Source organism: Leuresthes tenuis, unplaced genomic scaffold (genome assembly GCF_036924035.1).
Source record: "Leuresthes tenuis unplaced genomic scaffold, fLeuTen1.0.hap1 SCAF_16, whole genome shotgun sequence".
NCBI classification, from domain to species: domain Eukaryota; kingdom Metazoa; phylum Chordata; class Actinopteri; order Atheriniformes; family Atherinopsidae; genus Leuresthes; species Leuresthes tenuis.
Window position 1 is genome coordinate 22674971 of NW_027325370.1, and position 23959 is coordinate 22698929.

The 23959-nt window shown below is 40.7% G+C and overlaps 1 protein-coding gene across 2 annotated transcripts; it reads left to right on the forward strand.

The window, feature by feature from the left end:
- Positions 1-347: 347 nt before the first annotated feature.
- frmd4bb (FERM domain containing 4Bb) lies at positions 348-23550 on the forward strand. 2 transcript variants are annotated; one of them, XM_072367150.1, is made up of 24 exons: positions 348-517; positions 9451-9516; positions 10025-10119; positions 10225-10317; positions 10651-10735; positions 11052-11108; positions 11203-11225; positions 13692-13775; positions 14082-14147; positions 14469-14526; positions 14615-14701; positions 16031-16107; positions 16226-16364; positions 16449-16590; positions 16801-16934; positions 17103-17219; positions 18268-18496; positions 18584-18637; positions 18789-18933; positions 19154-19321; positions 19455-20239; positions 21198-21336; positions 21551-21670; positions 22716-23550. In XM_072367150.1, the coding sequence occupies exons 2-23, from the start codon at positions 9451-9453 to the stop codon at positions 21666-21668; spliced, it is 2961 nt and encodes a 986-aa protein (XP_072223251.1). In that variant the 5' UTR covers positions 348-517; the 3' UTR covers positions 21669-21670; positions 22716-23550. The 2 variants fall into 2 exon arrangements, with proteins under 2 accessions (XP_072223251.1, XP_072223252.1); XM_072367151.1 differs by lacking the exon at positions 21551-21670.
- Positions 23551-23959: the final 409 nt, after the last annotated feature.

Below are 23959 nucleotides of genomic sequence, written 5' to 3' on the forward strand. Positions count from 1 at the left end.
AATAAATAGATGGAAAATACATTTTGAATGTAACTGTCATCACAGATCTGAAAGAAAAAAAGACTATTATGACAAATATGTCATAATAGATAATTATGCAGGTTTTAATTGTACATGAAGTTGAACATCCTATCTGAACCCCGACCGAGCAGTTGAAATGATATTAAGGGATGCAGCAGAGACACAGCCTTCAGGCCATCACACTTCATTATTATGGGGATCCAGTGTGAACCAGGCCGGCCGGCAGCTGCTGGATGGGAGGGAGGGAGGCAGGGAGCGGCGGAGGGAGGGGTTGCGGGGCTTGTTCACATAATAGCCGGCGGCGGGTGAAGGCGTGGTGAGTTTGGCTCAATACAGGCGAGTGTGCGCTGTGGTAGTACCGTGAGATGAGCATGGACAGCGGCTGCACGGTGGCTCTCCTCCCTGCCGGTCGTGGACAAAGCTGAACGGGACTGATCAATATGCAGGGGAGACTCTACCTTATCAATACCTAAAGCAGGATATAAGGAACGCAAAGGTAAGGCGATACTGTGTATGATGTGGCTGGGCACAATCGACCCGCCTCAGAGCTGCGAGGAGACAAAGTATAACCAGTCATGCATGCATGTGATCCGAGGGGAGAGCATCAGTGAAGATTACAACGGCATGGGTTTGGTTGGTAGCACCAGCCGGTGTGTTTCCTCAGGGAAATAAGGAGGAGAAAGGTTTTGTTTGACACATCTGTGTGGTGATGGGGCTCAGGTGGAAACCACCCATGTACAGTAACCTACAGTAGCACTTTCATTGTTCTCCCTGCACAGTGGCCCTTGTGGGTTTGTCTCTATACAGAACACTCAGAGCTATACTGCAGATTATAACAGAAAAAAGCAGGCGTTGAGTGAAATTCCTAGATATGTGTTTATGTAAACTGGACTGAATGAGTCATGCAGTATGAAAATCTGATTAAGGAAGAGTGTCTTGGTGAATATTAGAGTATTAGCTGAGTAAACCACCATTTGACTCTTTCCAGGGCTTTTGGAGGAATTAGTTTTTCTTAAATATTGTTTTCATGCCAACATGCATGTATGTGAATTTGTTCAAATGGTGATCCAGCCCACGCGCTACATTCAGTCAGGTTTGCAAGAACATAAACCTGTTGTAACAATTTTGTTGCTGGCAGGCCAGTCCAACCTTCCTGTTAACTGTGTGCTATCTTCTCTTTTTCTTTTAGATTTAGTGTTCTTGCGGGTTCTTATTATTTTCACTTAAGAGACAAAGACAAGCAAGGATGAGCACAGCTGAGGTTGACATTGACCTGCTGGTTCCTCCTGCTGTTATCTCAGAGCTGAAGGAAGAGACACAAGAGAGGATGTATTTAAAGCATCAGGCAGTGTAAACAGGAATTGTTGTGATGGTTGGTTCCATATGACACTCATTCCCAGCGCAAAACTTCACTCTTCCTATTTCTTGGAAAGGATGTCCTGTCATTTATCATCACAGTTGAATTTTCATGCATTTCTGACAAACTGCTTGACATGGCAAAGAGCTGATAAAAGGCATGCTTTCAGTTTAAACCAGTTTCTGCATCAAATTGTATAGAATTAGTCACACCCCAAACACGTGAATTCATGAACATCTTTATGTTTCCGTCAGTTTTACAGCCTAAGGAGGCAGTGATGCTCCCTTATCTGTTTAATGCTCCTAAGAGATGTCTCAGCACTCAGTTGGAAACCTTCCATTCAGGAATCAAAGCCTCCTGAGACTTTGTGAGAAATGTGCTAAAGACAGAGAGGAGGAGATCTATTTTTGGGTGGACAAGTGATCTTGTATTCACATACTTAAGACACAGACTAAATCTGATGAATATATAAGAAGGTGAAATCTTAGTGGTGCAGTAAACAGGGGATGTTAGGTAATTAGCAGGTGTGGATATGTGGTTAGAACTTTTCCCTATTCATATCCAGCTGTCCTGAAAATGATAAGTTTTGATAGATTTATCTGAGCCCTGGATATGCTTCAAGAGAAAGTAAAGTCAATAGATACAAAATGATGCTATGTAAGTATATGCTCAAGTGCTGTGATGGTCCTCATTGCAGGCACTCTTCATCTGTATCATGTAATTTAGTCATGTTCCATTTTCCCACCCATTCACAGCCATGCCTCAGTGCTGCGTCCCTGAGCTCTGCAGAAAGTCACTGCAGTACTTTGTACTGAAACTCTGCAGTTGTGATATCCCCAGTGATATCAGTGTTATCACTGGGGACATTTTTAAATTGTGAGAATGAAGCAAAATGTGGCATAGCTCGGAAAAACTGCAAGCATGCAGACTGCTTTTAATTTCATCTTTATTTTCTAGCAGTTCTGTGCACTGATGTGTGCTTGACTGGCATTTTAGTTCTGCACTCAATTGCTGCATTGAAACAGATGGAGGCATTTAAGAGATCTACAACCTGATTATCTTGACCTATATCAACTCCGATCAACCTTTGGATGAGTTTGTCTTCACAGGACATGGCTTGTTTGACTCTGTTCACAGAAAATATTCTTTCTGATTAGTTGAAAATTTCGTGATAGTAGGAAAAGATGTGTTAGATATGGGTCACACTCACCCTCTCAGTATCCAACTGGGTCACTCCTTCAACTGTGACATGCCAGCTTCCTGTCACACTCTCTACCAGTGTGTTAATTTCTTCAATGGAGGTGCTTACATTCAGTCTGAGTTCATGGTTTCCAGCAAGTCACTTACAGCTTGACCTTATAGGCTTCACTGGCTCTCAATGGCCATTGTTTATGAGGGTCAATGCTTGACTTATGATCTTTCTTATTGTATCCACAACAGGTCAAAATATAACTGAGGCACTGCTATGAAATTCACTCGGTGAGCACGTTCAAATGACCCTCTTTTAGTTTGGACACAAGCTGTAAAACCTCTTAAGAGCCAGACACATGTTCCTGTCTAGCTTGATTATATATTCAAATGTTCACAATCAACAGCTAGGGTCCAATGGGATTTCACTGCTTTACTCCATCAATAGTAAGAAAGAATGGGAGATATAGGTGACTTATCTACCTCGAGTGTGGGTTTGACAGAACTGTTTTAAATGCAACTTAAGTATGATTCAATAGACCTTGTTTTTGTATCAATCAGCTACAAATAGACTTTGATAGATGGCATTAATGTCTTGTTTAACACTGTTGTCGTCATAAAAACATGCTAAAATTGGATTATAGCAACTGAAGGCCAGCTTTGTGAATGTGCAGGTTCTATTAAGTTTCAGAGAGCTTCATGGCTGCAGACTCTTTGTTTTGTTTATTCTTTGCAAAAACAGTTTTATGCAGAAACTCTTTGGAACATCTTACCTTGAGTAAAGCACGTAGCATTTCATTATTTATTTAAGTATACAATTATCGACGTCAACATCTCATAACAGCAGCTGAGGCTGTAAATTTCAAGTCTTGCGAGCTCTATGAAATGCCAGCAATACCATATTGAGGAGAAGATTATAAGAAGTTATGACCACAACTGTCACAGTGACTGCTGATGATGAAACAATGCTGCTACTTTTTGATTGCATGAGAGCCAGAAGAAAATATACCAAAATCCCCTGCCGCCCTGTAGTCATCCCTCTCAGGGTAGAAAATAAGAATTTGAACACGACTCTTAATTCTAAGCCTTAATTCACATGAATCTCACCTACCAGTGTTATATGAAATAAGAACTGTGTTACAAAACAAAACTGGTACTAGGTTTAGATTATTCCATAATATCCTGAGCCTCATTGTGTTCATGATTTTCCCGGATATAACAAACAGCCAGACGGCTTCTCTTTACGAGATGACGGCAGAGAGATACCTTTTGACCGCTGACAGCGTGAGTCATGATGAGATTTGAGATGAGAAGATAATCCTTCAGCTCACTGCTGCTGTAACCAGGGCTCCTTGCTCTGTGCTTGGATTCCTTCTTTTCTTTGAGCATTATAAGTGGTGGGCTTCTCATTTTAATGGCTAATACAAATGTTAGTTAATCACCCTTTGGAAGGGATTTCTCTCAGACAGTTGCCTTGCCATAATTAAACAATGAATCTCTCATTCAAATAATTTATTTCAATTTCATTCATTTTATTTTAAGTCCTCATAACGTTGTCAGAGAAAAACAAGAAAATCGATACAGCAGATGCAAATGTGAAATTGTTTCTGCATCCTTCCTCCTCTTGAACACCTGACGCCCACGTAGCCCAACTGCATACTGCCTAGAGGCTTGGCTGTGTTCTGCCAGAAGTGGCCAACAGATGAGAAGTGGTCAATGAGGTCAGTTAACTTCACTTCTTTCAAACTCCACACCCCCAGATTTTGTGGTTTTGAGACTTGCAGACTTCAACCCTACTAACACTGACTGAAATGACTTCTGTAAAAGGAATCGAACAGCTTTAAATTTACATTGAAGTCATACCAATACCGTAGTAATTAAAACAATTTTGTTTCTCTCTTGTATGTGACTGTGAGTTTGCACTGTCATTTTCATTAGATAGCTGCAATTTCAACATAATGAGGTATTTTCAGTCCACATATCTGTTTCAGAGGAAGGTGATGAACCAACAAACACTTGTTTGTCTAATGTCGTCTGCAGCTGTGGACAAGGAAGTTCCAGCTTTGCACAAAGATTGTGGAGATTAGCTGAAATATTATAATAATATCCTGACTGTTCCAGTATGTTTACAGTTTTAGTTGCTCAGGTTGTACTTAACTTACCCTCACTTTAGATCAGTGAAGCTCTGATACCATAAGTAAGTTGAGCTGCAGAATAACACTCCCCTTGTTAGTGCAGTTGAGCATTAGACAATGGCATCTTGTTTCTTAGAACATGCTGCTCTGAGAAGAAGGAGGGAACCTGCTTCTCACAGCAGCTGTGGAAACTTAATTTCCACCATATTGTGATGCACTGCTTGTGGTGAATTAAGAAGGATTCAATATGATGCACAAATTTAATACAACTATTGAAATCGCCAATGTATGCGGTTAGATCATTCACAACCAGTAGTGACATTGCAGTTACTTTTTAGAGCATCAGCTATGTAACCAACGGTGACGCTGCAGCTTCCCGATAACCTGACCTGCACTTGCCCAGAAATGTAATCGTGACCTCTATTTGAACTCAGATGTCAAAATCTGAGTTTCCCATTAGTTAAAATTAAACGCCCCCAAACGTTGTGTTTTCCACACATACAAAGTGAGGATAGAACTGCCACTCAAATGTTTATTAGCAGATCTGTCAGTTTGTGTCTTGTTTTTACCATTTTTATATAGTTTTGTTGCTAATTGCTAGCATCACCATTCGGCAAATCCACCTAGATGTTCAACTTGAAATTAGACAAACATGGTCAACTTAGGTGGGGAATCATTCTCAGCTCAAACTCAATGCAAATGGAACTTTGCATTAAAACCCACTGCACCAACGCAAATGTGTAGTTGCAACGCAACATAGATGCAAACCGCACCAGGCTCCTACTTCTAACCGAATAATTCAGCCTCTGTAATTATATTCCATGGTCAAGCTGTGCTCAGTTGGCACATGCTCGGGGGATCGTAAACACCATCTCACACAACTTTTGTCTTTTTGTTTTTGCAGGCATTTAAGAAGAAGTGACTGCTTGTGTTTGCATTTATTAGCACTTCACAAATTCATAGAACTGTTGTTACATCCTGTAACTTCTGTTTTCATTGTTTGAATTGCACAAAGAAACTCAACACGGTGGCGTTGAACCTTGGTCACCAACTAGGGTTTAGGGTCTAACTGCAGACTGACAAAGACAGAACACGGTCATATGGCAATAGGTTTAATTCTTGATTTAGTAATTTACTCAAGCCCAATATACAGTAATGTACTATGAAAATGAATTGCAGTAAAATGCTGGTATCTCTTCTCCCAGTGTTTTACTGGTGTTTCATGAAATACTTTGTACATTGTAACGTAGAGCTATTAAAGGGTATTAAAAGGTTGTTCCACTGTTACCAGTCGGGGTCAGGAGACGAAGGTCAGCTGGAACTATGGAAAAGGCTGTTGTGTGTTTCCCTTCACCAACAGATTGTTTCGAATGTCACATCCTGTTTATTTGTCTGTCGCAACTTGTATTTATAGAGATTTTGGTTTGCTTTGAATTCCTTTTTTGTCACTTGGTGTCACTTAAGGTATAAGATGAAATATTGTTTTCTTAATAATTCTGTCTCCATTTTACACAGTTGGACACAAATGCTAAATAGTTGGAACGCTGTTTTATGACTGCACCAGGTGTCTTCAAAAGAACATGTAAGCACGGGAAGCAGACACTGACTTGTGTTTGATACCAGCCTTCATCAATAATGCATGAAAATGGGAAACTGAGATAAGACAGGCTGTAGTCTGGACATGACATTTAACCAGAGTGACGTATTAAAGCCTGTCAGCCACTTTACTCAGGAGACTGAGAGATTCTCCTGTTGGCCTATTGTTCACCCCTCAAGGTTGACATTTTCCCAGGCATGATTATAAAATGAACATTAACAATGTCTGCAAACCATCAGGAAGATTTACATCTCTTTATATTACCAGGTTATGTCTTACATGGAGCGCACCGAGGCCACATGTGCACCCTCTTCAAGTCTCCACTGGGATATTTCATTGTAGCACACATACATATAACAAGCTGTCTCTTTCCCAACCTCAGGCCAGAAGCTGCACCCTGCAGCGCAATACTCAGCCAGTTCCTGTCTATAGAGAGACAAACAAAAAAACAAACCTTTCTTTCATCTCCCTCTTCCATGCCCTTTTTTACATGAAGGGCCTGTGCATGTCTTAACCCCACAGGGTCCAAGGCTGACCCTTTACTGAGATTGAGTAGCTTGCATTTGGTTGAATAATGAGCTATACCAGCTCTGATGCGTGTATTTGTAGATCCCCAATTAATGCTGAAATGGTTGCTGTTGTTTAATTATTTAGTATTCACCAGTTTGAAATTTTGTTGACATTAGTGTCTGGGTTTTGTTTCATCGAGAGTCTCTTCTGTGTGTCACTAGTGAGAAATCGTTCATCAGGGTTGCTGTCAGATATAAATAGCAGTTTGTGCAGTGATTATAGCTCTCAGATGATTAATGGTGTAGATTCCTTAAAAAAAAAAAAAAAAACCCAGCTCCTCCTCCTCTTTGCTTTCTTCATCTGCATCTGCAGAGCTAATAACAGCTTATGAAATTTGCTCAGTGTTCACTTAAGAAGCCATTTTCTGCATACGGACTTCTTCGTTTAATGAAATGATAATCTCTGCACCATCTAGTGGTCAGAGTCTTTACTGTACATGTCAGTCAGGAGTACTGTCATTTCTATTATAGAAATTAATAACGTGACCCCACTGTGATGCAGTCATAACTAAATCAAGCCCAAATCAATGTAATCATGCTCTTGTGATTGTCACATGCAGGCCCACTCAAAAATGATTGGATTTATTGAATGAGCACTTTTCATTTAGATCGTGAAACAAATGTCTGTAGCTGTGGCCGTAAGACAGATGCATCACTCAGGGGGCTGCTTTTGACAAAGACCGTGTTAAAACAGTCCAGATTACATAATTCGAAAAAGAGTATCACCCTGTTCAGGAAGCAGGGCAATTTTTAAAATAATTAATAAGTGCAGAGTGGGAAAAGAATGAATTCCCTCAGAAATAACTCAGTTAAAATGCACAGAAAAAGTAAGAGAAACCTGATATCCATTTTCAAACCAACTCAGCCACATAACACACTGATGAAAGCACAGTCATTTGAAAGGGGCTTGAACTGTATTAGCAGACAATTTAGACATGCTTGACCACTCATGCCTTCCCGTCTGACCCATATTGCTCATATTAAGATGCAACAAACCCTAAACTGTGTTCAGGCGTCTGGCTCAGCATGGCCTCATTACTGTAGGTCAGCTGTTGATTTCACACTGTATAAGCCGTCGCTACAGACAGAAAATGCCAGGCTGCTCAGTCAATAGCCGCAATGGAAAAAGTTGCTGGCTGATCGGCTCAGTCAGAGCAAACAATTTCACGGATCCAAGAAGAGACACTGTGTAAAGGATGAGAGCTCGTCAGGGATGCATCCACACCTGCACCCTCCCTGGAGAGGTTTACCAGGTACAGCAGCTGTTTTTTTTGGTTCGCTTCATGTGTAAGAAGTTGTGATCAGCCTCATTCTGTCAGATGAGGAGGCAGCTGGATCTATGTAGTGAACATTTTTTCGGCTTGGGAGCTTCTTTTTTTTTGGGAAAACTGGTTGACCTCGATCTGTCATTTTTCTGGCTGTGTGATATATCTGGTGTATAGCGTTTACTTTGTTTTGTAGCCTGTCGGCCTTACTTTATCCAGAGTGGAGACACAGTATAAAGGAAAAATGGGACCGTTTTGAAGATGCTGAGTTTAGTCTGAATCTGATGTGAAGCTGTGATTTATTTCATTTTTGATTTCTGTTTGGAACTTGATTAAATGTTGGATGAAGGTTTTTTTTTTTTAACTTACTGTTGTGAAAAATAACTGTGGTCAGAGGTCTACACCATTAGTTAAAGTCCTATTTACAAAAGCTGAATGTTTAACTTATGTAGGTTTAGTACAAAGAAACCTTTCAGAACCAATGTAGGGATCAGAATCCACAAAGTTCTTTTTTCTTAATGCACAGTAAAATTCATTTTAAATGATTGCTTTATCTTTGGACGTTTGTCTCCTCATAGGAGTCAATTTACACAATGAAGAAGTAAAAGCACATAAAAAGATATTTGGAAAATATGTCAAAGTAAAAATACTCAAACTGTAGGAAAACATGTGTTAGTCTAATACATATTATGCCTTATTATTGCAATTGTGGTCATGTCTGAGCATAGTTTTTATGTTAAATCAGACAAAGGTAAAGCAAATCCCAATGATTTTATAGCAAGTTAATCTGCAGCAACGTCCTAAATTTCATACATTTTCTCTGTAAAATACTAAGCTGCAAAGCAAGGAGTAACTTTAGCTATGGAGGTATTCAATCGAAGGAAAGTGTTTTAATCTATAATGCTACTGCAGAGAGGCTGAGGGGACCAAAAGCAAAATGCAAGAACTTTAAATCCTACTTTGGGTTACTATGACCACAAATCCTTGAGACAATGGTTTCATTGTCATTACCACAGCAGTGTTGTTGGAAAAAGATCACTGAAATAACCGACGGGGCCTTCGGTGAGTGATTGTCAGTGCAGTAACTGCAGTGATGTGTCATTTGATTATTGTGTACTTTTACTTTTTACTCCCACACTGGCAAAAACATCACAAACACACAAGATCCTGATGTCATTGCCCCCCGCGATCACAAATAAGCTCTCAGTTTGTGTCATAAGCCTTGAACTTCCTCTTGTCTCACCCCCCCCCCCCCCCCCCCCCCCCCCCCCCCCCCCCCCCCCCCCCCCCCCCCCCCCCCCCCCCCACCCCCCTGCAGATGACTGAGGGCAGACTGTGCCAAGTTCAGTTGCTGGATGACAGGAAGCTGGAGCTGCTGGTTCAGGTATGAACGCTCCTGTGTAATAACAATGCAGGCAAGGACTATGTGATGTGCGTTATTTGTGAAAAAGTGTTTGCCGCAGTATTAGTATCTTTGATTTGGCGACTAGCAGGTGAACCTAAGTGAGCATTTAGCATCAGAAGAACCAGATGTTTCTCTGCTGAGATAATGGAGGCAGAAGAGTTAAAAAGAGCACATATAGGACTTACATTCACTGGACAGCCTGAAACATGACCCAACACACAAAGAGATGAATAAGTGTGGAAAAGGTGTCATCCAACTTGCTTTCAGTTGGCAAAATAGAAGTTATGGATTTATGTAAAGTAGGAGCGGTTTTTGAACAGCAAAGCAGGATGTTCTCACTCCAGTGCGAAGTGACTGCTCAGTCTGAAACTGTGCTGGAACAAAGGTGTGTTTGGCACATTCGTCAAGAAAATAGTTCAGATAATTTAAGTAGGGATGTTTATTAACTAAAATTCTAGATGTCTAAGAATACATTTTCCCATCACAGCCGAAGCTGCTGTCGTACGAGCTCCTCGACTTGGTATCCTCCCACTTCAACCTCAAAGAGAAAGAATTCTTCGGACTTGCATTTTTTGATGACAAGTACGTAAATTGCAAATTCCTCCTTTTGTTTGAAGCAGTGTGAACATTTGCGTGTGTGCATATTTGCAGAAAACAGCCATCTGATGCTTCTGCTTTCTTATGCAGTGGTCAGTGTAAGTGGTTGCAGATGGACCGCAGAGTTCTTGAGCATGACTTTTCAAAGAAGCCCAGTGCCATCGCCCTCAACTTTCTGGTCAGGTAATCACTCATTTATTTCATGCAAAGCATTGGCTTACCAGCAGGGAGTGCTACATTGCTGACATTAAATATGATACTGAAGCTGTCAACAAAATGTCCTGAGTAGTTTGTTGTTCTTAAACAACCCAAATTGGGTCATATTGACAATATGTAGATTTCCTTAACTTGCGTCTGGAATCCTTTGATCGTCCTGGTGTTTTTTTGGTGTCTCATTTGCTCAAACTTGCTTGTGAAGGCACACATTTGAATGAGTCGTTACTGTCAGAAGCAGTAACAAATGATCTCAGTTAAATCCTTAATATGTGTGTAAGTTTTTGCTTTTATTCTCTCCAGGTTTTATGTAGAAAACATAACGCAGCTAAAGGACATCATAACTGTGGAGTTATTCTACCTGAATGCAAAATCTGCTGTCTACAACGTAAGTGTCTTTCTATGTTACTGTGGGGTTTGAAACAGTAAAAAGGATTCTATTATAGTTGGTTTTTTGCTAGCAGCTCCACGATGACTCAGTGTCTCTGGACCCTGAACCTCAGCCCAGCAGACATTGGCTGCAGGGCACACTTTTCTTACTCTGCTGGTTGGAATGTAAAACGCACAGTGTGAGAAAGTAGAAAAACACAACGGTTCATATTGTGAATAAGTAAAGGTTATAGTAGGGCAGCAGAGAGAATATGTTTGGATATGGAGAGTGTTTTATAATTGTTGTTTATCCTTTTATTAATCATGTTTTTTAGGGGATTATTGAAGTGGAAACTGAGAACGTCTTCAAATTAGCTGCAAATGCTTTGCAGGTTGGTGCTTTTCATAGTCTCTTAAACAGACAGTAAATGCTGCATCTAGAAACGTATAATCTAACAATGTGTTGTTGTTTTTTTTCATCATCAGGAGGCTAAAGGAGACTATACAAGGTAAGAGCACATTACGAGCAGGGTAAGAAGTATTTAACAGCAGCAGTTAAATAGTGTGCTTTTAGCGAAGACATTCAATAGGTCACTTGTTTCTCCAGTGCAGACAACAAAAATCAATAGAGGTACTATGTGAGGCTCACCACAGAGTGCTGAGAAGCTTGCACCAGACAACTAATGAATCTCACAATGCTGATAGGAGCCAAGTACTGCAGAGTAGAGACACCTTTACAATGCACACAGCAGCTATTAGCTTTGTTTAACTGATAATACAATGCTTGCTGTGTTCAGAGAACCACTGCTGGCCTTTGTGCATATTGCCACCTGGTTCTGACCAGCTGCAGAAAGAAGATAGTTCAGAAATACATAGACAGTGTTGTTATTCATTAACTTGGAGGAATTTCCAATTAGAATCTCTATTTAATATTCTGTAGACTCAAGAAAAGGATACATTTTTTTCCCTAAAGAGACAGGTTAGTGACAAATTAAAGAAAAAAACTAATATACTGTGTATCTGTATAATGGTGGGCCACCACATGTGGCTTTAGTTCAGAGCTTTGACACTAGTTTAGTTTGTCTCTTACAAAGTTTATTCCCTAATTGTTGTTGTTGTTGTTGTGGTTTCGGCGATGGTCTTTTGCAGTGGTCAGTGTAAGTGGCTTGAGCATGACTTTTCAAAGAAGGCGCTGTTTAACATGTCAGTCCAAAATCTCACATGGGTGTTCAGTTGGTGTTCAGTTGGGTTGAGATCTGATGACTGAACAGCGCAGTGAGGCCTCGTGCTCTGAGGACAGGACAATCCTGGTGGAGATCGTTACCTTCAAGATAGAAATGTTTCTCAGAGCAGCTTTGTTTTGATTTGAAGTGACTCTTCCCTCTAAAGAGTCAAGGGGACCCAGACATGACTGCAAACATATCCCCCCACAGCACAGCAGAGCTACCAGATGAAGAGTTCAGGTTATTTCTTTAACTCATCACATGTTGGGAGAAGAATTCGAACCTTGTGATAACATATATAGTTCCTTAATACAGGAAGAAATCCTACTTAAGCCAATATTTATGAGATTTACTATTTTGCAATTTGATTATGCAGAATAAACCCATTGTGTCAAACTGTATTATTGCCTATTTTAACATTAAATCCACAATGCTGATGCATAGATGTCTATTTAATGTTGCAGTTGTTTGAGGTCTACAGTTTGTACAGTTCGAACTAGCTTGAGAGTCACACGCAAATATTCACACTGCTTCAAGTCAATATATATGACCATCTTTATTCTTCAATGCAGCTTAAACCCTCTTAGAGAAGCTTTCTTGCTTTCTCTTCAGGAATATTTCTCCAGCCTTCCTGAAGGACATTCCAAAGCTCTTCTTTGGATGTTGGCTGCCTTTTGTTTCATCCCCTGTGTGCTTCAATACTGTTGAAATCCAGGCTCTTGGAAGGATTCATCACTCTATAGGACTCGTTGCTACTGATTTTTCTCGGGTTATTTGGCATAACTCAGCCTTTTGTCCCTGTTTCCCTTCCTTAAGAATGGAAACTTTACAGCCACCCTTCCATGGAGACCATTTCTGACCAGGCTTCAGTGAACAGTGGATGGATCAGCTGAAGGTCCAGAAGCATCTCTTAGGTCCTGTGTCAGGTTTTTGGATGATTTTTTCCCCCAGTTTCTTAAGGACATCACTTTCAGACATTGTTAATCTGCTGTACAACGTTTTGTAGGCCTTTTGTTCTCCTCTTGTCTTACTTCATCTTTTTAAGGAAAGACAGCACAGCTTGCTGGGATATGCCAAGTTTTCAGCTAGTAGCTTTTTGGGAATCACCTTGTTGGTGCAAAATATACAATTTAACAAACTGTGTTATCTTTGGCATTTGTCTTTAATGCAACTAAAGAAATGGAAGCAAATGTGGAGTCTTTGCAACAGTCTGCTGGTAACAAAATGCCTCAAGATACAAACTAAAAATGGATCTTTGCTAATTTGCCTGTTATGTTTAGAAGCAACACTGGTTCATCCCTTAAATCAGGTGCCATTTTGATACTTGAATTCAAGCATGAAATGCATAGGTCAGTGTTGTGTGGCTTAACAAAGAAACACACTCTCTAAAAATGGGTAGGTGGAAAAACTGGACTGAAAATGAATGAACACCCAATATCCTCTGAAAGAATTTCAGAAAGTCTAGAGAACTATTGATTGAGACCACTTAAAAGGATTACAAAAAAGTCTGTGCCCTTGGAAGCAAAGTTTAAAGAAAAGAGGGTTGGTTTAAGACTTCTTCACAGTACTGTTGTCAAGGTAAGTCCTGCAAAGTGTCCTCAAATATCGTACAAGCTATTCACTGAGAGGGGGATTTTTTACTGATGTGGGAGACTCGAGTTACTGTCCTCAGCACTTATAAATCCCTGCATATTTCATATCTAAATCGTCAACTCTTCCACATCTGTCACAATATTTCTCTTTTTTTTTCAGTGATGAAAACACTCGAGCTGATATGAAGAAACTACCAACTCTTCCCACCAAAGTACTCAAGGAACACCCATCTCTGGCATACTGGTATGCTTTCAAAGAATGATTACTAGAAATCTTACCCAGACTAATGTCTTTTAGGTGAGGTGCAGGTTGTGGGCCTGAGAGGTATTTACTCCCGCAGCATGGTATTTGTAGAGCTGACAAAGTGTTGTAAAAGGCTGTTAGCTGAGTCAGCTGTTTTATATGTAATGAAGCAAAGCTGAATGTCTGAAGAAGCATAAAGTTTTAGATTTTTTCAGTTGATCAGATGCACTAAAACTGATTATTGTAGCCATCGTTCTATCTTCCACCGACTCATTTTAGTCTTTGTCTTTTGGTATGATATCACAGCGAGGATCGAGTAATTGAAAATTATAAGCAGCTGAAAGGTGTCTCCAGAGGACAGGCCATTGTGCAGTAAGTGTTGAACAAAAGTGTGCATTTCCCATAATTTCATCAACTGGTAATTACACAGTGAATTTTATTAAGCTTTAAGTTCATTAATCTTCCTCTCACCTACATTAGCCCTCCCCTATTCCTCTCTCTCTCCCCGGCACGCCTTTTTTCATCATCTGATAGAAATCAATAGCTCCTCTTCAGTTGCAGTCAGATTGCACTAATTCACCGGACAGAGATCGGTTTCCTACTTGTTTTTTTTTTTTTTTTACACGTTTCAAAGGTAAACCGCATGCAGATGTGAAAAAGGCAGGTGGTGGTTTCAATAAGTCTCTCTTCCAGGTATTTGACGTTAGTGGAATCATTGCCGACGTATGGTGTGCATTATTATGAGGTTAAGGTAGGTCTTTTTCATGTGACTCATAGGAAATGACAGCTGTTGCAACTGGAATTAAGTCAACAATATACGGTGCATTCTCTCCACACAGGATAAACAAGGGATCCCCTGGTGGCTTGGAATCAGCTATAAGGGCATTGGCCAGTATGATCTGCAGGACAAATTAAAACCCCGAAAGGTAAACCAGCTTCCCTGCAGCTTGCTCTCAAACATAGCTGCGCCTATGTCTCTTCTCTGCTTCTCTGACCTCACTCAGAACATGATCGTACAGGGTACCGGTAAGGATTGCTGCTGTTGCACTGAAGCATGGTGATTAACAGGCTTTAGTTCATGAATCATCTCCTTCACCTCAGCAAAAGCTTGACTTCAGCTGCAGCAGACGAGGCAAGACTTGAAAAAAATGTAAAATCTCAAGTCAGAGAAATCAGTCGGTTCATTTTGATGTGAGTTTTGGGCGCAGAATCATACAGACAGTAAGAACTTGCTTTTCTCGTTTCATAAGTGTTGCTTTAGCTTGCGAGTTAACAGCAGAAACACCCATATGAGTGATCTGTCAGAAATGTTTTCAAGTCAGTGACTCCAGTGTGTGCCAGGGCAGGTAGGTGCAGACACACAGCGCTTCCTGTGTGTTCTGTAACCGCTCAACATGATGCATGCCAGCTGTGCCTGGTGTATCCTGAAATTGTGCAAGAAGTTAGCTGCGGTGTGTGTTTTTGGAGTCTTGAGGAGGGAGTGAGCCGGTGATGTCGACGAGAAAGGGGATGGATTTAGGCGTTTTCATGCATGTTCAGAGAATACCTGAAGAGACAAGTCAGGAGCTGACAGAAGGCAAAGCAAAGTACGTGTTTGTGTTGACAGCACAACCAGGGAGGATTTTTTACTTTCTACGGATTTACAGCCAACATCTATTGCACTGGTAAGACTGGACTTTATGTTCCTTTGTGTGGTCAGCTTTGGAGGGAATGTGGCAGATACTGGATCTTTGTATGTAGAGTTAAAGTTTAATCACACTCAGAAGCACGTTGTCAAGGTAAGACTGGTTATTCATTTGCCTCCCCACACTTAACTGTGTTGAATTTGTGTCATTTGGAGTTTTTGTTCTGACAGTGAGTCAGTCACCCTGACGGATTATCCACATCTGGCTGTTTTCAGGGAGCACCTGGCCAATAGGGGGATGGACAGGATGAAAAAGGGTTATGCACTGCGATGAGTCTTCATGTAATGTCCCCTTTGTGGGACTTTTCTCACTCCACCACCTGCATTATTGCAGACTTGGAAACCCAGACTGTAATGACAGCTCATGTTAGAGTCTGGCTTTTTAATGACTGTGGTTGAAAAAGAGCAGCCAAAACACCTGAGCCACATTTTTTTTCCCCCTAAGAAATTGTACTCATGTCACCACATGAATATTAAACAGGGTTAAAGCATGAGCGAACAGATGTGAATTCTTGTTCATTTTAAGCACTGCATCCTAATCAGAAGTGTTTTTGTATATTTGTACCTCCAGCTATACCAGTGGAAGCAGCTGGAAAACTTGTACTTCCGAGAGAAAAAATTTGCTGTAGAAGTTAATGACCCACACAGGTGAGCAGCAGAGGAGGTCCTTCTTAAAATGATTTGTTTTTTCATGTCTGACTGGCAAAGAGATTCCCCATCTTGTTACAGTTACTGTTTCTCAAATGTTTTGCTGCGCTTTGTTCAGGAGAGCGGTTACCAAACGCACCTTTGGACAGACAGGTCTACTCATCCACACGTGGTATGCCAGCCATTCTCTGATCAAGACCATTTGGGTCATGGCCATTAGTCAGCATCAGTTCTACTTGGACAGGAAGCAAAGCAAAGTAAGTGTCAGTCATGAGACACTGCCAGATTTATTATTTTTTTCCCCTAAGCTTTAGTTTAAATGAGTTTCTTCATTCTTGAAGGCTAAAGTTGGACCAGCTAAAAATCTGGAGGAAATTGCCATGGATCTCACAGAGCACGGAGGGGCAAAAATAAACAGACTGGGAGATGTATGCCTAAAAAATAACTTTATAACAGCCAGCAATGGGAGCTTGGTGTCTACAGGTTGGTTATGATTATTATTGTTCAGTAAGCCCATTGAGGGTGTTTTTCAAAGAAAACTGATTATTTCAGATCATATTTGTGGTCAAAAGTCCGGAGTTAAAACTCTGAGCTGTTGAAGAAATAAAAACTTTAAGGTGACATATTAAAGACTAAGCTGGCGATGCAGTATCATAACAGCGGTGTGACTGTCAGGTCCAACTGTATTTGCAGGTTCTGCAGACTCAGAAATGAGCGAGGAACAGAAGAAAGAAAAACTCTCTGAACTGAGGAAAAAAGAACAGGAGATCCAAGATATTTTGGCCAAGAAAACAAAAGAGCTAAAGAAGATTTGCCTCAGAGAAGCGGTGAGAAATCTTTTTAAATTACAGTTCTTCTGCAGAGGTGCTACATAAATAATCTTTTCAGTCTCCCTTGATGAAACCTCGCTGCTGTGTGCCAGATAGACTTATTGCTTTTGCTGCTCATTGCAGTTCATCTAACTGTCCAGAGGTCTTGTTGTTTTCTTCTTTCAGGAACTAACTGGCAAGCTGCCAAAGGAGTATCCCCTCTCTTCAGGGGAGAGACCGCCGCAGGTCAGACGACGTGTTGGCACTGCTTTTAAGTTAGATGACCTTTTCCCCTACAATGAGGTCTGTATTTTACTCATGCCTTTTGATTAAGTGTAGGGGCAAGTTTACCTTTTTGTGCACCATGTAGAGTATGTTAACGTTTGATATTGTGATATGTTGCTTGCTTAGCCAAAGCATTATATATCTTAACTCTAAACTCCAGCATGGTTCAAAAACTGTTGATATGCTACTACTATGCATCCCTGACCCACATGTTGCAGTTGGTGGCAAGTTCGATGAAACCTGCACACCATTCTTTATGTTTAGATGAACCTACATATGTTTACTACCAACTCAATACATTACAATGCTTCTCAGGAACACCTGGGATCGCATTTTAGTGCACTGGGTACCATTTAGCATTAAGAATTCTGAACTTAATCTGCATTTTGTACTTTTATTTAGAAGAGTGTTTACGGAATAATTCCCTTGGCTTTTAGTTACTTTAGGCACCACCGCTACCTGGTTGGTTTACCACAATGTTCCTCCCTGTAACAAGCTTCGCTTCTATTTCACGAGTGACTGTAATATCACCAGCATCCAACATCTGGATTTTTTGACTACACTGCGCTTTGAAAATTAAACAAAAAGGGGGCTACACCAAAGGCCTCTGAGTGTCCAAATATGATTAGAACAAGTTGACTGATGCTGCAAATATTCGACAGTACAGCTAAAAATAGTTGTGAATAAATGAAGTACTTGAGTTTTGTTGTTCTAAAAAAATCAGCATCCGGCAGTTTTAGAACTTTCTTTTAGATGTCTTTGATAGGTACAAACGAGTTTGGCAGTCACTGTTGTTTTTAGTCTCTTTATGCAATTAGTTTATAAAAAGAGAATGTTTCCAATGCTTCTCTTTTGTTTATTTCTAGTTTACATAGTTAACACTGAGCAGAAGATGACAGAATTAGTCTGCAACTTCTACCAAATATATGACGACCAAACTAAAAACTATTCAGTAACCTTTTCTAAGTCCTATCAGAAGCAAACTCATATGACAATAATAGACTGTCTGACGTGTCATCTGAATCCCTTAATGTAATCTTTGGATGTCTTTTTGTGATTGATACAGGACCCCTTCCTGAGGAACCTGGAGAGCAGATTTGCCCTTCAACAAAAGATTGTGGAGGCAGCCAAGAAGCTTGCAAATGAGTCGGAACTGTGCAAAACTGTCAAGAAGAAGAGGAGGAGAAACTGTCTGGATGCTATGCACAAACTCCAGCAGATAGAGAATGAGATGAACCAGTACAGAATCAAGAAAGGAAAAAAGCCCACACAGCGGGCATCAGTCATCATAGCAGGTAAGCTGCAAGTTCACGTAGAGCGTGTTGCTGCATTAATCATTTAGCCATACTGCAGTGTACATGGAGTTATTTTTTTCTCACCAGATGAACTTGTTCGATCAAACTGTAGCTCCCTGTCTAGTCTCCCACTGGATGATGGTGAGTCAGACAACACACACTGGGTGTGCTAAGGTCATTAGACTTGCTAGAAATGTGATAATGCTTTGTGTCTGCTACGCACACACGAACACTTTAACATGCACAATTATTAAAAATGCAGAACATTAGCATTTCTTCTGTCTGTATTTAGATGACTCAGATGGTGCGGGTCAAAGGCCACGGTCACGGTCTGTCCAAGGTTCCCCTCAGCTGAGTCCGATGCGATCTTTGGGAGCCGACTATGACACAGAGAGACAAGGATCTCCAGCAGGAAATCACCACAAGAACCACAGCAGGTGTGTAGTAAATATTATGACCCAAACTATTTTCTGTTTATGTACATTGTAACTGGTTTCACTGGTTTCACAAGAACAAGCTGACTTGTTCTTGTTGAGTGGAGGAATGACATCATGCATTGGCAAAGTTCAGAATATTTGTTGTGTCAAATTTGCAGCCTCATTCGTTTCTCACACATCATCCTTCTTTTTATCCTTTCTTCATACTGCAACCTTTTAGATTAGCTTTTGATGGCCAGGATGCTTCCCATTACCACCCGAATCCACGAGAGGTCTCCTCCACCAACAGTAGTCCCTATAAAACCCTTCCAAGACCTCCTAGAGATCCACGCAGTATGCCTCCCACCCCGGTTATGACCCGCAATGCCTACAGCAGCAGCCAGCTCAGGTATGCTCTTTGTTCTCTTGCACTGAACCCACTATTGTTTCTTCTCCAGTGCTTCTGCCAATTCCAAAAATCTTAATTCAAAACATATTTTGTTCCTTTGAGTGACAGTTTAAGAGTTGTGTCCTTTCTCCAGGTTGGAGGGGTCTTCTCATTGCTTCAGGCATCGCAGTGGAAGTCTGGAATCTCAGCCCCGGCTGAGAAAAGATACAGACTTAGAGAAACCAGTCTTTATCTTGTCACCAGCTGACCGCAGCAACAGTACCGAGGTGTTAGAAGACTGCTCCTCCTACACCAGCCAGTCCAGTCTGGACTACTGTGGGGCAGCTAATTCCCACTACAATACACTGGACTCTCGTACCTCAACCATGCATCGTCTTCACAGGAAAATGGAAGTGTACGGTAATACTGGAAGCATGCCCAACTTGGTCCAGCACCATTCTGGTTGTAATTATTCATGTGAGACCTCAACACACTATGCGCCAAGTGCCTACTATGTCGCCGGCTACCCCTGTCCGGACATGGAGCCTTATGCTAATGGTGCCTACGTGTATGAGAATGAAGTTGAAGGCCACTACAATGTGAACCCGTCCTACCAAATTAATGGCTACCATGGACATGACAGGTTCAGGCATTACAGCAGTGATGGGGCGGATAGTCTTTCTCAGAATCCTTACGCCACAGTGAGACCACCGCGGAGCAGAGAGGGGCCCAGAAACGAGCTCTTGGCCAAAAACATGCAAAAGGCCCTGGTGGCAGAACATCTGAGAGGCTGGTACCACCGGAGCAGAGGTCACAGAGAGGGAGGGAGAGGACTGATGGCCGGATCTGACTTTGACAACGGCTCTCAGCTCAGCCTGGGCTACCAAACCATGCCGGCAGCCTTCAGCCACTCCAGCAGAACCACTTCTTTCTCCTCAGGTGTGATGCTTTTCCTGAACACGTCAATCTATTGCCCACCCCAATTCACGATAATGTATACTTTATCATTAAGCTGCTGCTCGCAATTAATTACAGTAATATAACTAGAAGTAATCAGTCATATTTTTCAATTTCAGTCGTGTGGTTTTATCTGGCCCACGACAATTTTGTTTATGTGCTCTAAAGGAGGTTTTTCATGTGTTGTATCAAAAGCTTGTCCACACATACATCCATCCATCCATTTTCTACACCCACTTTATCCAATTTAGGGTGGCTGGAGCCTATCCCAGCCACCACTGGGTGAGAGGTGGGGTACACTATGGACAAATCGCCAGTCCCTTGTCCAAACAGTAAAGAGTATTATTGTTGGAGAAATATAGGCCTGGGTTTGGTCTAATTACTATTAAATTCCAACATTCATGGTGAAAATAAACACAAAGTATAGTGCGTTTGCTTCTAAAGGATAAGGATCCAATCATAATCCTATCAAATCCAGTTAATTCCAAGTCCAGTCTGATGGAATTTGCTAAGGAAGCCAAAGGCACAACCTGGTGGAACAGTGAGTGGTATTAGTGAAGTTATTTTAAACTGATTGATTTTAAATGAGTAATCATTAGACCAATATATATATATATACGTATATATACAATCGTTTAAAATAACAGTTCCATGTACAGTACATATCAGTCTAAAGTTTTGCAAACTGTTGCTGTGCTAATGAATATATCACTGGTTCTCAGACGTCCATAACGTTAAACACCACTGTCTATATGTTAATTTACTGTAACAACACTGTAATAACATGTTGTCATTCCATATTAGAGGTAATTGTCTGTTCCACAATGATCAAATCAAGTTCATTGGAACAGCTGTGTTTAGAAAAAACAAAAACAACAATTAGTGGAGTGTAGCACTCCAACATTAGCTCAAAGCTTTTGTTGTTCTGTGGTTTTTGTAGTGTCCTCAGCAGAGAGCACAGGAAACTGGCGCAACCAGCTGGCAGTTGGCCTGACAGAGTTTGATACACCTGACACTACTCAGCACCCTCATTCTGGAGCTGAGACCTCTCTGTACAACCGCAGTCCCACACATAACAGGTGAGTGCTGCACTTAATCTCCACACACTGTGAATGCAAGTGGAAACCAATCAAACGTGAACAGATAATCCTAGTTTCTCATTTGAATTAGTTAAATAAAATGCTTGTGCAGTATTTAAGTCTTCAGATAAAATGTTCTCACAAGGATCTGTTCTCTTTCTCCTTCTTCCCTCCTTCACTTCCTGACTTTTGATCAATGCCCACATGTGTGCAGATGTTCTCCTGAAAACAAAGAGTCTGAGACAATGCCTAAAAAATCTGAGTCAGTAGATGTGGTTGGCGCTGAAGCCACTAGTACAGATGAGCCATCAGACAACAATTCTAGCACTTAAGGGTGAGACCACAGCAGGTCGCTTTTTGTTGTGTTGCCAGTCATCTCCATTTTGATGTCCTGTCTTCATTCACGTGTTACTCTTGTACAGTTTATTTAATTCAATCATCTCTTCACGTTGTGGGTTTTGCGCTTTTTTTCCCCTCATCAGGCAACGTCTTTGTATTTGCCATAAAACGTCCCAGCCATTATAAAGATTAAAAAGAGTGTGTTTCCAAAAGAATGTTAGTGGTTCTGTGGGGCTGTAATTGGACACAGATACATTGGGCTTGCTAATGCTAATGGTCCATCATTAGTTGAAATGCTAATGCAGGCATGCTAACACACCCAGATGACGTTGACATGCCGATGTATACCATGTTTGTCATCTGAATTCATGAGGAATTTGGATGTACTACCACAGTCAAGTATTGGACAAATTAAAACTATGCTCTGATGTTAGTCAGAGATGATCAACAAAGTAATTAGAGTTGATCGTGTGAATGTGTGTGATAGAAAAAAAACAAACACTGCTCAGCCTGTAACATTGTGAAGAAGTTTACGAGTGTGTGTGTTTGCACTTTGAGTGGTCGGCAAGACCAGTAAAGCACTATAAATGCAGTTGATTTATCATTTTAATATTCATCCTGACAGGGACATGGATGTTAGTACCAGATTCCATGGCAGTGTTTCCAACAGTCACTTGTTGTTTTTCCTCAAAGTTGGAAATTTCTCATAATAGCGCTAACAGATGTTCTGGTTTGTTCCAAGTCTGGTAGGCCTAATCTTTGTGGGATACTGAATGTTGGAAAACAAATACAGAGCAGTCCATCCAAACAATTGAGACTTTTTTGTACAAATATGAAATTTCCACTTACTCCATTAAGCCATGACAATGTTGTACACCTTCATTGAATATTGTGATTTTTCTTTTTCTCTTTTTTTGTTGTTGTTATTGCTGTATTTCCACTTTCATCCCTGAAAATAATCTCAAGTATTAGATCGGCTGCGTGTCTTTAAATGATGAGAAAAACAGCGCTGACACCTTCTTGTTTCACGGCCTTCTCAGATTTTACCTGGATGGAAGCTACATGAGCATCCACTGAGGAGGACCAAGCCAAACTTTTGGCACAAACAAAGCCATGTCCAGCAGCACATGACGGGAACTGGAGCTGAAACACAGGCTGTTCACAGGAGTTCTTTGCAGCCAAAAAAACGCAGTCCGTGAAGCTTTTTGCAGAGAGGGTCCACATAACCCTCATGTTACAGTAAGCTCTGAACACAGTGATGACACTCTTGAATGACTTTCCCATGTGCCTTGAAGAATTGTACAGGCAGATGAGAATGTGTCAAGATGTTGCACAAGTACACTGGAATCAAACCCTGTTGTGTATTAAAGATTAAGAAAAAAAAATCCAACATGTATTTTAACAGGAACTAGCTACTGCCTTACACAAATCGGTAGGTCATAGAATAAAAACAATCCTCATTTTCATCGTCATGAAAATAGTCTTAATTAGGATGTCGAGATTGAAAAAAAGAAAAAAGCTTAAAGATGTTCACAGATGTGACATAACAAGAGCTGATTAGATCATTAGAACAGGCTTTGTCTTTTCTACTTCTTCATTTTTTTTAAAACATTGAATCAGAATGTATCATGTCAATATTGTTTATAGATCAATTTGTCTTGTTGGTGCAGTTATGTGTTTTGAGATGCATGGTAATAAAATCGATTTTTTTTTTTTTTAAATGAAAAAGAAAATACTGCCATAAAAAACACATCCACATATTTGTTTTCTCACAGATTTGTACAGTCAGTGTGTAGTTCTATGTTGTTAGATAGTGTTATAAAAAATATTTTCCATTTGGAACGAGGAGGCGAATAAATACATGTGTGACACATAGATGGGTGTTGTCTCTTTGTCTGAGAGGCTTGTGGAGCAGGTAAACAACCTGCTCAGGTTCTGTTATTAAGTTAGTGAGTCAGCCTTGAAGGAATAGGTTGTCATTTTTGGAAGATTTCTTACTCGCTGAGACCACAATAACCTTAATACATCTCTCTTATTTAGGCACTCAATATTAGCTCACAGTCGTGTGGTTAGTCAAGTATTAATACTGGGACAGGCAAACAGTCAGGTTTCAGCAAAACCAGGTAAAGCACATCTAAAACTCACTATTTTATGTTCATTATGTCCAAATGTATCCATGTCAACCTTTGCCTGTCTGAAGTGCCGGGAAACAAAGCAACAGCTGTTCTAGCTGTTCAGTTGTTTTTAAGTGAAATTGTGTGAAGTGCTTAAAAGTGACCAGTGA

Excerpts from the sequence above, each read along its gene's own strand:
- frmd4bb (XM_072367150.1), top strand. The coding sequence starts at position 9,451 with ATGACTGAGGGCAGACTGTGCCAAGTTCAGTTGCTGGATGACAGGAAG. Across the intron at positions 9,517-10,024 it reads AGCTGGAGCTGCTGGTTCAG|CCGAAGCTGCTGTCGTACGA; the intron begins GTATGAACGCTC and ends TTCCCATCACAG. Across the intron at positions 18,497-18,583 it reads GGCATCAGTCATCATAGCAG|ATGAACTTGTTCGATCAAAC; the intron begins GTAAGCTGCAAG and ends TTTTCTCACCAG.